General features: G+C 38.0%; 1 protein-coding gene across 12 annotated transcripts in view; it reads right to left on the bottom strand.

Moving 5' to 3' along the window:
• The window catches only part of Tfdp2 (transcription factor Dp-2), a 160,756-nt gene that overhangs the window by 23,568 nt on the left and 120,554 nt on the right, over positions 1-16,634 (bottom strand). For 9 of the 12 annotated variants that reach the window (XM_048794190.1, XM_015486981.2, XM_048794199.1 and 6 more), the window contains 2 exons: positions 5,194-5,356; positions 326-472 (listed from right to left, as the gene is read on the bottom strand). In XM_048794190.1, coding sequence (XP_048650147.1) covers positions 326-472; positions 5,194-5,356 — 310 coding nt within the window. The remainder of the gene's footprint in view (positions 1-325; positions 473-5,193; positions 5,357-16,634) is intronic. The other 3 variants (XM_015486982.2, XM_048794191.1, XM_048794194.1) reach the window with 1 other exon arrangement.

The following is a 16,634-nucleotide window of genomic DNA, read 5'->3' as shown; positions in this document are numbered from 1 at the left end:
CATTTCTACTATATGATTCAACTAAAATTTATTAGAGTGCTTAGAATTAAATTCGAATGAAATTAAGATCTTTTCTAGGAAATAGCAAAAATTAAATCTAGTCATTTAAATCTTATGACTCTCAGTTTCATCATTTATACAAAATAGAGACTAAACCTCTAAAGCTTTCACTAATTCTAAAACTCTACGTAGTGTTTTAAAAGAAATGATAGCATATATGAGCTAACAGTTGGGAATATCTTAATATTATGTGATTATATTTTTAAATTAAAATGCCACTGATGTAATAGAGTGCAAACCACTACTCATAAATAGTTTTTCTCACCTCCAGGTTTTGACATTCCTGAGCAGAATTGGTAGGCAGGCCAATCCACTTGATCTCTTTCTTTTCCTTTGAAATTATGTTCATTGCCATTAACACATTTAAAGCATCATAAACTCTTCGTCTAATGTTCTTCTGATCATAAGCCTGCTGAAAAATATTTTTATTGAGCAATAAATTTTAAGGGTAAAGGTATAATCATGTGATGTTAATATATTAAATTAAAACATAATATCTTTGAAGTGCTGAATTCATTCTATGCCTATTGAAAATATCCTTCAAAATTAAATAATAAAGATACTTTTAAACTATAAAACATAAAATAATTTTATAAATATTATGTTACCATCAGATCAACATTAAAAAATACTAAAAGGATTTCTTCAGGTAGAAGATATATCATTTAAGGGAACTTGGAAATGTAGGACAGAATTAAGAAAAACCTGAAAGTAAAGACATGAATAAAATTCAACTAATATTCACCATATTAAAAAAAAAATCCCAGAGTCCAGAATATGCACAAAACTAATACACACGAAGATAATAATAACTATATCAGAAGGGAGTAGTGGAGATAAAGCATAAGCCTTAATTTTAGACTAAAAAAATCAAGGATATGTGTCTATAATTCCAGCTACTTGAGAGGCTGAAACAGAAGGTCTGCAAAGTCAACTTCAGCAACTTAGTAAGAACCTGCCTCAAAATAAAAAATAAAAAATGGCTGGGATATAGCTCAGTAGTAGAGTGCTTACTTAACACGCAAAGGCATTGGGTTTAATCAGCAACAACAACAACAAAATGCATGTTTTCAGTTCTAGATAAAGTTGGAGCAGTAATGATTACTAAGTTGTTTTCAGTCTACAACGAGAATAGGAACTTGCACCACAATATAATTTCAATCACCATAAAACACACTTAGTTTGGCTGAGCTTTCTTTTTTTGTAGCAAGACTTTCTCAATGAAGAAATTGTGTTGTCTTACATTATAGAGCAAAAGGGCAGGTAGCTTCTAAGAACAAACTCCAGCCAATTAAATGCCATGATAATACAGAATGGGGGAATAACACTGAAATCATCTAAATTTAAAATAATCTAAAATAAAGGGGAAACTTAGGTTATAGAACTGAATGTAAATATGAGAAATCCTGACATTATAGAAATAACATAACAACAAATAACAGGTGGAGGCAGTGAGGTAGGGTTCCTGGTTTCTTCTCTTTGATACTGGAAGGGATATGGGCACTGTTCAAAGTAGATAATGATGTAACAATAAGAGCTTTCAGCACAGTATATTTATTTGAAGTTATAAAACAACTATAAAAATATTTTTCTTTAACAATTAGTACTGATATATCTAATCTAAGTCTTGTGGTGGAAGAGAAAGATGGCGATAAGTATAGCATATTAATTTATTACACTTCCATAATCAACAGCTACTGTTTTGGTTTGCGTTTTGTGTGTGTGTGTGTGTGGGGGGGGGTCTTTCCCACATCCCCAATCCTTTTTAAAAAATATTTTTTGTATTGTATACGGACAACATGCTTTTATTTTATTTGGTTATTTGTATGTGGTGCTAAGGATCGAAACTAGTGCCTTGCACTTTCTAGGCAAGCGCTCTGTCACTGAGTTACAGCCCTAGACCCCATTCCCAATCCTTTTTGAGGTTGGCTTTGAACTTGCCATCCTCCTGCCTCGACCTCCCATGTCACTGGATTACAGGTGTGCACCACAGTGCCCAGCAACAGGTACTATTACAGATGATAAAAAATAAAATATTAAGTATGTTACTTAAAGTTATAAAGATAACCAACTAAAGAATTACAGAGTATAAATCTTCCAAATCATCAGAAAAGTAACACTTAGTGAACAGAGAAAAAACCCAACCTTTGTTTATATCCTGGGGTGCTAGGAGTGGATTATAAAATGTATATGTGAGATGCTGAAAAAGGCTAAGAGGAAATACTTCTCTGCAGTGACATCTGAGTGAAGATCAGAAGGAGGAGAAAGAGAAGCCAGATGGATGCTCACAAAGGCAAAGGGAACATCAAGTATGGAGACCTGACCAGGGACATCTTCTGGCATACTCATGCAGCATACGGCTGGAGTATACTAAATGTGTGGCCAGAGGTAGTAACTGGGGAAGTGCGAAAAAGACTTTGAGATCAATGAGGTAATGGAGGCCAGACATAGTGGGGCTGGTAGATCTGAGAACTTTGGCTTTCACTTCAGATCAAAAGGTGATGCACTGTTTCAAGTGTACAGAGAACATTAAAAGAAACAAAACCCACCATAAAATGGCTTATAAAGAAATATCTATGCAATCCAAAAACAGAAAAGGTTCAACTCATATTCTAGTAAAAGTAAACACCTATAGCAATAAACAAAAATCCCTATCCCCTGAAATTATAAAACTCCAATGTTCTTAGTCAAAAAGGACACTAAAACTAAAGTTAGAGAATATATAAAGAATAATATATCAGCTGGGTATGGGGATACACGCCTGTAATCTCAGCAGCTCAGGAGGCTGAGGCAGGAGGATTTCAAGTTCAAAACCAGCCACAGAAATTTATCAAAGCCATAAGCAAGTTAGCAAGACCCTGTCTCAAAAAATAAAAAGGGCTAGCGATGTGGTTCAGTGGTTAAGCACCCTTGGGTTGAATCCCCGGTACCAAAAAAAAAAAAATCAGAATCAAAGGAATAGAACCAAAAAATGCTAAAGGGGAAAAGTCATAGCCATAAAGACTTTCATTACTAAACAAAAATAATTAAACTATATAAAGTATACATCATAGTCTACAAGGGTAAAAAGCAACAAAAGGGGCCAGGGATGTGATGTGACTCAGTAGTGGAGTGTTTGCCTAGCACGCATACCCTGGGCTCAATCCCAGCACTACAAAAACAAAACAAAACCCTAGAAACACAAATCAGAAGGTTGGTGTAAACAAAACCAAGAAAAGGTTCTTTTGGAAAAAGAATTCTAATAATTTTGAGAATATGGATGAGATGGAAGATCTTCAGAAAATACCAAACTGAACCTACTGGAGACAGAAATTCTAGAATGAGTAATTACCAAAGAATAAATGGAGAAAGTTACCTAAGATATACCCTCTCACCAAATCATCAGGATTAGACGGTTTCACAGGTAATATCTGTACAATTTTAGGGAACTGAAATTGACATTCAATGTTATTAAACCTGTAATGAAGTACACAAAAAAAGAAGGCCTCTAAATTCATTTTATAAAGCCAGCATACTACTACCAAGCCAGACTGCAAAGACAGTTAACAAACAAAAACAGAAACCTCACTTATGCATATTAATGTAAAAATTCTAAAATTCTCAGGAAGCTATAATTTGATTAAATTCAATGTCCATTTCTGATATTTTCTTAAGAAAAGAGAGCAAGCCAGGTGTGGTGGTGCACACCTGTAATATCAACTACTTACAGGAAGCTGAGGCAGGAGGATTGCAAGTTCAAGGCCAGCCTCAGCAACTGAGTAAAGATTTGTCTCAAAATTAAATTTAAAAAGAGTTGAAGGGGCTGGGGAGATAGCTCAGTTTTAAAGCACTTGCCTAGCATTCATGAAGATCTGGGTTCAATCCCCACCACTACATAAAAAATAAACAATTTTTTTTAAAAAAAAAAGGTGGCGGGGAGGTAGGGTTGGAGATCAGTTCATGGTAGAGCACTTGACTAGCACGTATAAAGTCTGGGATTAATACCCAGAACCACAAAAGACAAAAAAAGAAGCAAGAAGAAATGTTTAATTTTTTAAAAATTCAGGTAGTCTATAGTTCCTATTATCTCAAAATATTTATCCTCTTTGAGGGCTGAAATACTATACATATTGCATTAGAGTTTAGAATTACAGATCTGTAGCTCAGTAGTAGAGCACATGCCTAATACGCACAAGGTCCTAAGTTCACTTGCCAACACACAAACAATATAGAATTAAACATCTATGACTAGAGTTAGCATTATTATTTAATATTTGTGTAGAGTACATATAATATAATTACATTTAGTAAAATGTAAACTTTTTATCTTTAGTGATAAAAAGCAGATCAATACTTGCTTAGGGAGGGAGGCAGAGGAAGGAACGGGCTCTGAAGGGCTCAAAGAACCTTTTGGAAGTCATGGGGAGGTTGTGCATCTTGACTGTGGTAGTGGTTTCACAGGTGCACATAACTACCAAAACTCAAAGAATTCTATACCTTGACTGTATGTAACTATCTACCAAAAAGTAAGAAAAAAAAATCTAATTGTATACTATGTACATTTCCATCTGTAACTTTATTTTGTCTGAAAAAAGTGAGAATGATTTCTACAGCAAGAACAGTCTCTAACATGCATTAATAAAGAATGCAGCATGCAAAGCATTATCACTTCTGTGTTTAAAACAAAAAGGAAATAAATTTTATCACATGTATTCATAAAAGAATTTCTAGAAAGATATTCAAGCAGTGAATATTAACTAAGAATGATATTACCTATGAATGGGGACTGTGGGAGAAGGGAGTAATTTCTATTACACACTCTTATAGAACTGGAATGTTAATAAGCATGTCCATGTATGAATTTTCCAACAAAAAGTGACATTTTCTTATTGACTTAGACACTGACGAAACAGTAAAGTTCAGAAATGTAAATGAAGTCACTGAAGAGGAGATCATGTTTAAAAAAAGCATGTTCCATTAGTAACCCCCCAATTTTTATTTTAAACTCCTCCAATCTATAATATGAAAAAAACACCTCCTAGCTTATTGAGGATGCTCTAGCTTATATGATTCCTCAAATTTATCACACAGACAACCCCAAGAAGTAAACTGTAGTAGCATTGTTACTCCATATCAAGTTAATGATCAACCTACCGAATCAGCTGCCAAGTGGTTGTTGGAATTGGTGAACTCTGAAACCAGCTCATCAGCTACTTCATTATATGATGTTGTACCTTTTCGCTGAACTTTCTCACATACTTTCATAGAAAAATGTCTCAAGCCTTTTCCATTTTTATCTCCTTTTTTGCTTCGTTTACTAGAAGAGAAAAAAATTATGAAAATAAAATTTATATTTCATCATACTTACCAATGACTTCCGTCACAAAACTCTGTAAGATAACACAGGAGGATAGCAATTTAGTATTTGCTTCAAGTTGTAAAAATTTAAATAGATAATAGGAAATGTTTAAAAATTAATTTTTGCCTTAAAAGCCTAATAAAGTATATAGTGCTTTTGTATATATATCATTCATTTACTCAACGAATATTTATTAATGAATTACTACTACGTGCCAGATACTGTTATAGACACTGGAAATAAGTGAAAAATGACAAAAACCCTGGCCTTTTTAGAGCTGATAGAACCATTAATACTTATTTTTAATTTTGGATATTAGTTTTTCTGAAATTAAAAGCATCACTGTTCTTGGGTTTATTTATCTATTCAACTGTTTTTTTGTGTGTGTGGTGCTGGGATTGGCCTCAAGGCCTATGCATGCTACCTATATGCTCTACAATGAAACTATATCCCTAGCCCCTATTCAACTTTTAACTGAAAGTCACTGGAATTGGATCTAAGTCTTTAATTAAATTTGGTCAATGCCAAAGCCTAAACTTTGATAACTTAATTTTTAACATTTGGAGGAGGTTCAATTTAGTTCTACTGAGTATCATCAACTCTATGCCAAAAAACAGAAATACAAAACTAAAGCAAGACCTACTCCCTCATTCTGAGTCGGGGGATGATGGAGAGACAGACACACACAATGACAGATAATTTCAATTTTATAAAAAGTAAGTGCCAAGTCAGTTATTCACAATATACTTTGGGAACGCTGTAGGAAGAGCAACATCTAATATGATCCCTAAGAGGGTGACTTGCTGGAGAAGAGTCACAAATAATGAGGAGTCGTCACATGAAGGAAGCTAGGAAAGCTATCAGGCAGGGTCATTAGCAGCACTGGACACATGAATGGTGAAACAGTCTACAGGAGCTCATCAAACAGTACAGTTTGATGAGTATACCTGGATGTGAAGTACGACTTAGTGATGAGGAAGAAAGGTAGATAAAGGCCAGGCCCTTCAGAGCCAATGCACAGGAACTTGTACTTCATCTCGCCATATTCCATCAGCATATTACATTTATATTTAATAAGTCAGTTACATGTTTTCTGTTGTGCACTTTAACAGACACTAAGCACGCACTTTTCAAAATAATGAGATGAGAAAAGGACATTTACTTCCTTTTCCGTATATTCCCAAAGAACCATCTACATGCACCTCATGGTTCACCTTCCTTATCTATTGAAATGTGGTGAAACCACTAAGTGATAATAAGAGGGGCGGGCAGTACAGTGCGCTTTCCAGTTAGGGATAAATCTGTGCAAAGCAGGAGATGAAGTTATAAGGGGAAAGGCAGTGACAGCAAGATCACCTGAGAGGCTACTGCCACGACCCAGTCAAGAAACACTGAGCCCTGAGACAGGGGCAGTGATTAGGTTGGAGAAGTGATGGAACTGCAAAAATTCTCAAGTTAAAAAACAGAAGAACTAAGCAACTGATTGACATGGAGAGTTTCAAGGAGAGAAATAGGGAACTCAGAAATAAGACAGAAGCTTAAAATACACACTGAATTTCAAAGACTTGAGCAGTGAATATAAAAGATCTCATAAATTTTACATAAGCTTCACATTAAAATATAATATTTTAGATATACTGGGTTAAATAAAAGATAATACAGGATTAGTATCTTTTATTCAAAATGCCTGGGACCAGAAGCATTTAAAATTTCAATTTTTTTTTACATTTTAGAATATTTGCACATCCATCACATCTTAGGGATGGCACCTGAGACTAAAACATGAAATTCACTTATGCAGCATATACAATTTATACATAAAGCACGACAGTAACTTTTACATAATATTTTAATAATTTTGTGCATGAAATAAACTTTCATGGTGTGGATCTTTCCACTTGTAGCACTCAAAAAGTTTCAAGTTATGGAGCATTTTGGATTTTTGGATTAGGGATGTTCAACCTGCATTACAATGAATTTCATGTGTTTCTTTGGTATTTTTGTGGTAAACTGAACCCAGAACTTGCACATGCTAGGCAGGAAACTATACCACTAAGCTATATTCACTTTTTACTTTTTAAATTAGCTCTCAGAAAGGTGGTCAGCATTATATTTCCACTGGGTAGCAATGATGTTGAGTTTAATTAGCCTATATAACATATGAATGGATGTACATGTATATTTTTGGAAGAGGGAAGTACCAGGGATTGAACTCAGGGGCACTCGACCACTGAGCAACATCCCTAGACCTATTTTGTATTTTATTGAGAAACGGGGTCTCACTGAGTTGCTTGCTGTTGCTGAGGCTAAGGCTGGCTTTGAACTTGTGATCCTCCTGTCTCAGCCTTCTGAGCCACTGGGATTACAGGCCTGTACCATAGTGCCCAGCTCTAAATGGATATACTTAATAGGTAGCTGAATATATGAGCCTACAGCTTATGGGAGACATAAAAACAGACACCACAACTATATAGCAAAACTGAACACCTACTGTCAAAGATCCTATAGACAGGAATACAAACCCTTTTGGTTTTTAGCCAAAAGGCCTACATACCAGTGTCTGAGTAGAAAAAGAAATATTTGGTGGGGCCCTATATAGTGGACCTGAGAACAGGATAACTTCATAATAGCCAAAAGAGTTTACTAGAAGCACAGCTGCCAATTTTAGGGCCTCAGTTGAACTGAGGAGGAGTTCTGTCCTCTCAAATACCAGCTGAGTACACGGGTCCCACAATAAGGACTAGAGGTGTTGGAACAATCTAGCATATATGGTTCCCAAAATTCAGGTTCAAGAAGAAAACAATAAATATTGCCACATCCATACCTGTTTTAAGGGAATAATTAATAGTGAATGCTGTAATTCATGAAATTTTAAAAAATGAGAATGACAAATACCAAATCATTCCAGTAAAGTAGAACACTTTGGACATCTAGAAGAAAAGGGCATCAGCTTTTTCAATAGGAGGTACATACCAGAAGGAAATAAACATATTTAACAAAGAAAGTATGAGTCAAGAACTTTACATTCACTGACTTTCATTCAAAGATAAGAGGTACAACCTCAGGGATTACCTGCATACCAGCCCCTTCTGAGGAATCCACTAGAGGACAAGTTTTGGACACTAGGGCACTGACATGAGACCTGGTAGTGAGTATTAAATATACAGTCACCTGTACACATGGAAAAACTGAGGGCTCATAGGGACAGAATACAGTATCTAAATGAGTTTGTGATCAGTTTGTGTTACAGTTAGTTTAAAAGTGGAGAAAAATGAGGAGAATGTATATAAAAAGAAACTGTGGTTGGGGATGCAGTTCCATAGTAATGAGCTCTTGCCTAGCATCCACAAGGCCCTTGGTTAAATCCCTAACACTAAAACCAAACAAAAACCAAAATGAAACTAATGTTCTCAATAATCACATTAGTGGTAATACCAGTAGAATTATTTAGGTGCGTTGAGCATGTAATACAGAATAAAACCAATGCATAACTATCATTTACTTTACTTCTACAATCCCTTTCATCCCAACGTCTTTAAAAACCATGACTTTCAGACCATATAAGATTTGAATTAAAACTATTAATATGAACCCATGAAATACTGTATCTTGGTATGTATATGTCTCTTAGATCCATCCATTTAAAAGGACCTGAAAAAATTTGCAACCTAGTAGCAATGATCACCACGATACCCCAAACTGAAGTGTGACATACATTCTCATTTAAAGAAATTAGGGTTTCTCAGAGCAATGGGTGCTTCCATATTTAGGGAAGGAAAAATTCAAGATGAACTTGGAACATCTTAGTCATACCAAATAACAAGGTTTTCAAGACTACTACAGTCATGTCAAAAGAACTTAAGATCAACTGGCCCCCTGACCAAAGCCAGACAATTTAAGTTTCGATAGTTATAATAATTGCAATGTACAAACCCACCACAAGTGTTTAAATTCATGAACTTCTAGGTGTCTTTTTAAAACAGAAGACCTTTGGAAGAAGATGGAAACAAGTTCATCACCTTGAATACTAATCAATAAAAAGGGAGCAAGCATTTATTCCAGGTTTCTACAAGGACCATACCTCCAGGAAACCAAGCTGTAGATGAGGGAAAGTATTATTTAAAAGAAGTGACAAATGTACTTTAAATGCAACCCACAATGACAGGCATTAATTATCAGTGATAGTCACGCCACGAAGAGTAACTATACCTCCTATACCTATCAATGGAAGAACACACCACCAACAAAATACATTTCTATACAAAGCCTCCTCTATGTCCATTTGCAACTAGAATTTGGCATATTTAGATAACCACTGGCTTTTCATACACTAATTTATATAATTAGTACAAGTGCAAAAGTAAATAAAGACTGCTAAAAACAAATGCAGGAGTTATTTTGAAAGAAAATGTTGTGTATGAGGCTTTATATTCAAGCTAAAAAGTAGATAATGGCTTACTAAAGAAAATAAATTCTCAACTTGGTGGTTATATGCTTTTTAAAAGCCAGGAATGAAATAGGGTTGTTTTTCATCTAATTTTAGGTCTTTTTTTTTTTTTTTTAAGCCAGCATTAAGATAATCACAGGGTAGTTCTCAGTAATCACTTATTTGGTTTGCCCTCTGTTGTCATATACAGATAACATTTAAAGGACTAACTAGACTTTTAATAGCTACTAAATGCTGATGATCATACTCTTGAAACATAGATACAAGCCTACATAAGAGTGTCATAGAGTTAGTTCATTATCAAGTTCATTGATAATGAACTTGAAGGAAACATATAGTGTTCCAATCTAAAAACTGAAATACAAATATCCGTCTGGCAGGTTGTTGTGAGGATTAAATAACACACCATGCCTAAAACACACAGCACATAATAGGTGATTCTTCCCCTTCAAGAACTAATGGAATTTTTATAAGCAATACAAAACTGAAGCTTTGTGGTCAATAATAGCAGAATCAAGAAATTAAATGTACTCACTGGAAGGCTGATAGAGCATCATACCAAAAGTCAATCAATATCTATATAAAAATTCAACAAAGTAGGCTAGGATAATCAACACCTACAGCAAACAGGAAATCTGGTTGTTCAACCAATTCAGTAGGACACTTCTTTGAAAGTTAAGTAAACCATGTTTCTATTAAAATGCTATATGAAGAACTCCTACAATTCAACAACAACAAAAGCAACCCAGTTAAAAAATGGCAAAGGACTTGAAAAGTCATCTCTCCAAAGCAGTACAAACAGCCAACAGGCACATGGAAATATGCTCAAAATCACTAATCAGAGAAGTGCAAATCAAAACCACAATGAGATACTGCTTCACACTCATTAGGATGGATATTATCAAAAGAACACTAGAAAACAAGGTGCTGTTCTGTGGTAAAACGTTTGCCCAACATGCACGACGAGGTCCTAAATTCAATCCCAAGCACCAAAAAAATAAAAAATAAAAACAAAATAAATAAATAAAAGTGTGGTGAGCCGCTTCTGCCGTTTATGCAAATTATGGTCACCATTACATGATGGCGCTGGCTCCGCTGTGGTCTGTGACAAACAACTCCTTGTTTGGGAGAGTTGACGCATGACTTTTCATCAGGGGCATCCGAGGAGAGTAGGAAGAAGAACTATCAGGGGCCTGAATAAAGTTGTTGAAAGAAGATTCTTGGGTTGCGTCTTTCTTGCGGGCAAGAAGTCGCGCGCAACAAAACAACGCAACAAGTGGTGCCGAAACCCGGGAGTCAGAACTTTCAACAGTCAGGGGGGTGCACCGTAGTCCCAGGTAAGTGGGACCCGCAATCAAAGCGGGAAATCGTCCCAAGTAAGTGGGATCCGCGACTAAAGCGGGGCAGCAGCTGCATTGTGTACTTTCGTTTTTACTTTCGCTTTTGTTTTCTGTGTTTCTCTTGTTGTGTCATTTTGTTTTTGTGTTTCTTGTGCTTCTTTTGTTGTTGTGTCATGGGTGCCGTACCTTCCAGTCCGCTTCTTCTGGCCCTAGATGGCCTGTTACGTTCTAAAGGTCTGGAAGTGAAACATAGTACTTTACAGAGATTTTTACAGAAGGTAGATATCGCTGCACCGTGGTTTGCATTTTCGGGCAGCCTTACTGTACCTAGTTGGGATAAATTAGGCAAAGATCTTGACTTTGCTTCTGAGCAGGGCATATTAGAGGGTGGGGTGATACCCCTTTGGAAAATGGTCCGTAGTTGCCTTACAGATGGCAGATGTCAGGAGGCACTTACAAAGGGACAAGAAGTTTTAGAGCAATTACATGAGGAGAAATCAGAAACGGCAGGGAGTGAGATATCTCAGAAGGAGGGGAGTATGCAGAGAGTGAAACAGGGGAGGAGGCGCTTGTATCCAGATCTCAGTACGCTGCGCACTCCCCCATGTGAAAGTGGGTCAGAGGGAGAGGAGGATGAGGAGGAGGAGCTCGGGAGGCTGTCTCGTCAGCTAGAGAGTTTCACTATAGGAGAAGGGAACAGAGATAAGCAGGAGCTCAAGAAAAGCGATCCCCCGGATCCACCGCCGTATGGTGGAGGTATTTCGGGGAGAGCTTTCCATGCTCAAACATGGAGAGCATTTTTAATCAATCTCAAGTTAATCTCACAGGAGTGTTTTGTTTCAGCCTTGGAAACGCTAATTGCATTAACCTTAAGACCAAAAATTTGACTAACTGGGAGGACCCATTGCGGTCCAGTCAGGTCTCAGGGAACACTATCAGTGCTGTACTGAGCCAAGTAGTTTCAGGGGAGCAATCAGGTTCAGGGACCCCCGCAAATAGCTCTGCTTCTAACATAACTACCTTGGCTATTATCTCCAAGGTACTAATCCCAGTGCCTCCTTCTTCTAATAGTACTTACAATGCCACTCATTTCAAGGCCTCTCCTTACTGTACTCCTAATCTTGGTTTCCCTCCAATATTTACGCCTTGTCAGGATCAGTCTTGGGAGAAACATCAAGTTGCTAAAGGTTTCTCCTCTTCCCCCTCTCTTAAGAGGTATGTTTATAACTTTAATAACAGTGCCAACTCCTCTACAGGAGTAGGTTGGTCCTGGTTTCAATGGCTGATTTCTAATGAGAAGGGGGCTTCAGCTGATATTTCTGCATTGGCTCAATTGCTGGGAGTCAAAAGCTGGCTGGCTAATGTTTCTGGCACTGTTAAGGAGAATGAACGAGGTAATAGACTTACATCTGTTTCATTCAACTCTTTGCTATATAATGCCACATTACCCCCTGCAATGGTCTGCGTTCAATCCCCGTTCTTGTTCCTTTTGGCTAATGACACCTCGTCGGGGATGCTTGACTGTTCTAATATTACCTGCTATTTGTCTGAGTGTTGGAATGGCTCCTGGACCACGGCAGTGGTTATGAAAATTCCAACTTTTGTCCCAATCCCAGTCACTGCGGACCCAGATAAATTCCCCATTGTTGAACTACTTAGAGTCCGCAGGGATTTTGGAATTACAGCAGCTATAGTGACAGCTGTGACAGTGTCTGCTGCTGCAGCGGTTACGGCCGGAGTGGCTATGGCCAGTCAAGTACAAACTGCTGCCACCATTAATCAAGTTGTTCAACAAACTTCCACCATACTTGAATCCCAAAATACAATTAATCAACATATTTTGTCAGGGATTTTAGCTGCCAACCAAAGAATAGATTTACTCCAAGCTCAGGTAGAAGAATTGGCTGACTTGGTGCTTTTGGGTTGTGTTGACCAACGTGCACATTTATGCATAACCTCTGTCAGATTTAATGATTCCAGGAATGCCTCCCGCATCATTGGCGAATATTTGGCTGGAAATTGGTCCATGGCAGCGGAAGACATGATCCAGTCTCAACTAACCCAGATAGCTGTCTTGAACAGTACCCGTGTCGATCCAGTGACTTTGGGTCAATTCACCGATTGGATATCTTCTGCTTTTTCCTTCTTCAAAGAGTGGGTGGGGGTAGGCATCTTTGGTGCAATGTGTTGCTTCGGTATGTTCCTCTGTTTGTGGTTTCTCTGTCGCCTTAAGGCCCGCAGTGCTCATGATAAGGCTATGATCATACAAGCTCTTGCAGCTTTAGAAAATGGCAACTCGCCTCAAGTCTGGCTTGCGCATCTTAAACAGTAAACCTTTGTCATGGTCGTTGCACCCCAAGTTATTATAACATTGCACTGGGATCGACATGACCTTCCTTGCTATTCTCTTAGTGTTGGAAAGCCCTTGCACTCTGCCGGTTTTACTGCCATTGCACGCAGATGGGTTTCCACACTAGTGCTTTTCTATCGTCTTAAAGTCCGTGCCTTTCTTTCAGGGTGCTGTCAACTTGTTTGTCGTTATAAACAGCCACAGTTCAGCCTCAGTTATCCCCCTTCGTCCACCATCGCCACGATACAGGATGCGAGGCAAAGCACTGCACTTGAGTGATCCTTGACGTGGACCTCAAGGAGAGCATGTCCTATTGCATGCGGGTTAGACGCGTCCACTCCCCGCCCCACGAAAAAAGGCGTCGGCTGATATGGTCTCGGATCTGGGGAAGGGCCCTCCTTAAGACTGAGCCATACTATGCAGCCACTTCTGCACAGTGGGATAGGACCTCTACTCTTGCCTGTATTGTTTTAAGAAAACAGAAAGGGGGAACTGTGGTGAGCCGCTTCTGCCGTTTATGCAAATTATGGTCACCATTACATGATGGCGCTGGCTCCGCTGTGGTCTGTGACAAACAACTCCTTGTTTGGGAGAGTTGGCGCATGACTTTTCATCACTCTATGAGAAAGCTCCACGTGGCTGCTTTGCATTGGGGCTTGAGATGCTTTATTAAGGCTGGGAGGGGCATCCGAGGAGAGTAGGAAGAAGAACTATCAGGGGCCTGAATAAAGTTGTTGAAAGAAGATTCTTGGGTTGCGTCTTTCTTGCGGGCAAGAAGTCGCGCGCAACAAAACAACGCAACATAAAAGAAAAAAGGTTTACTTTTTAAACTTAGCTAATAATTTTAAATAAACTTAATAATAGATTTGTATAAAAAAGTAAATGACTGAAAATAAAGTAATGTCAAATAATATCTATTTTTTTTCTTTATGCATTTTCAATGTTTTTGGCTTAGATTTAACAAATTGATCCTAAAATGTAACATGCTATAAAAAAAATAACTGAAAATGGATCAAAGAACAAGGCATGGTGGTGCACACCTGTAATCTCAGCGGCTTGGAAGGCTGAGGCAGGAGGCTCAGCCAGCCTCAGCAAAAGCGAGGCACCAAACAACTCAGTGAGACCCTGTCTCTAAATAAAACACAAAATAGGGCTGGGGATGTGGTCAAGTGCCCATGAGTTTAATCCCCAGGACCCCACCCACCAAAAAATAAGAAAAGGTATAGGGGCTGTGGATATGGCTCAGCGACAGAGTACTTCGCTAGCATGTGTGAGGGCCTGAGTGCAACTGTCAGCACTCTGCCAAAAAAGAAAAAAAAAAAAAATCCAAGAAATGTTAGTACAGATATACAAAAATTAGAAACCTTACACTGCTGGTAAGGATGTATAATGGGGCAGCCACTTTGGAAAACAGTCTGGTAATTATTCAAAAGGTTAAACAAAAAGTAACCATATGACCCATCAGTTCCACTCCTAGTTAGATACCTAAGAGAAACGCAAGCAATTCTCCATATTTCCATAAGAGCACTGGCTAAAAAACATTCACAGCAGCATCATACATCACAGGCAAAAAAGAAAAGGTATAGGGGCTGGGTATGGTGTCGCATGGCTAAATCTCAGCAGCTCAGGAGGACTGCAAGTTCAAAGCCAGCCTCAGCCTCAGCACCTTAGTGAGAAGTGGCTGGGATGTGGCTCACTGGTTAAGTAGCCCTGGGTTCAATCTCCAGTGCACACCCCCCAAAACAAACAAACAAACAAACAGGAAACAAAATGTTTATCAATAAACAAATAAAATACAGTATATTCATGTAGTAGAATGAATATTATTCTGGAATAAGGAATAAAGAACCAATACATGCCACAACACAGACGAACCTTAAAAAAATGCTAAATGAAAGAAGACACTCCCAAGGGTCCACATCATGTACATTTCCAATTATATGAAATATTCAGAATAGGTAAATCTATAGAGAAGAAAGTCGATCAGCGGTCACCTAAGACTGGGAGGGATGAGGGACTGGGGAGTGCTGGTGCAGTATTTCTTTCCTGGTGGTGAACTGGCAGTAAAGGTTGTGCAATTCTTTGACTGAACTGTACATTGTCAATGGATGAACATTGACATTCATAGCATATGAACTGTACCTCCTCAAAGTTGTTAAAAACAGTCACTGTTTTAACAGTCTTCCCATGCAGGACCAGCATGCGGCTGTGCCACAGATGACCTACACCCTTAGTCTGACAGGACTCCAATTGTTGCGTGAGCCTGCATGAGCCACCGTGTGCTAAGAGCAACATCAAACTGCTGTAAAGGCGTAGGAACCTCCATGCCAGGTTCTCAAGTTACCAGAAACTCACCCATTCCAGACTAGCACTGGGGCCCAGACCACACTTGAGTATTACTGCTTAGGATCACTCTCCTTTTGCTTCTCCTTTTCTTTTTAAAATTTATTCCTTATTTTCTTTAAAACTTCCTTCCTTTTCCCTTCCCCTTTCTTTTCACCATGCTAGGAATCAAACTCAAGGCCTTGCACATGTGAAGCAAATCTCTATAACTGAAGTACACCTCGAGCCTGTTTCTCTTTTCTATAGTTAGGACCTCAGACTTTTTAAAAACTAACTTAGACCTAAGTAAGTAAGTTTTTACTTAGAATTTCATTAACAGTAATTTCTTCTTCTTTTTATTTGATAGGGTTGAAAACAGTGCTTTGGGAACTATTCATAATTAACTTGAATTAGTCTACAAAAAGCTTACAGCATGGGAGGACAGCTTTCCTTTTCTTACATAGTCCTCTTCCACCTTCCAGAGATTTACAGGACTGTTCAGTTACCTAGCGGCTGTTGTTAGCTCTTCTGGAGCTTTTGCTTGCTTGCTTGTTTTGGTGGTACCCTCAAGCATGTGAGGCTTGGGTTGTTTTTGTTTTTTTAATATTTATTTATTCATTCTTAGTTGTAGATAGGCACAAAATCTTTATATATTTTTATGTGGTGCTGAGGATCGAACCCAGTGCCTCATATGTGCAAAGCAAGCACTCTACCACTAAGCCACAGCCCCAGCCCTTATTTATTTTTTACTTGTAGTTGGACACAATACCTCTATTT

This window comes from Marmota marmota, unplaced genomic scaffold, assembly GCF_001458135.2.
Source record: "Marmota marmota marmota unplaced genomic scaffold, marMar, whole genome shotgun sequence".
NCBI lineage: Eukaryota > Metazoa > Chordata > Mammalia > Rodentia > Sciuridae > Marmota > Marmota marmota.
This window is presented reverse-complemented; position numbering and strand designations above follow the sequence as displayed.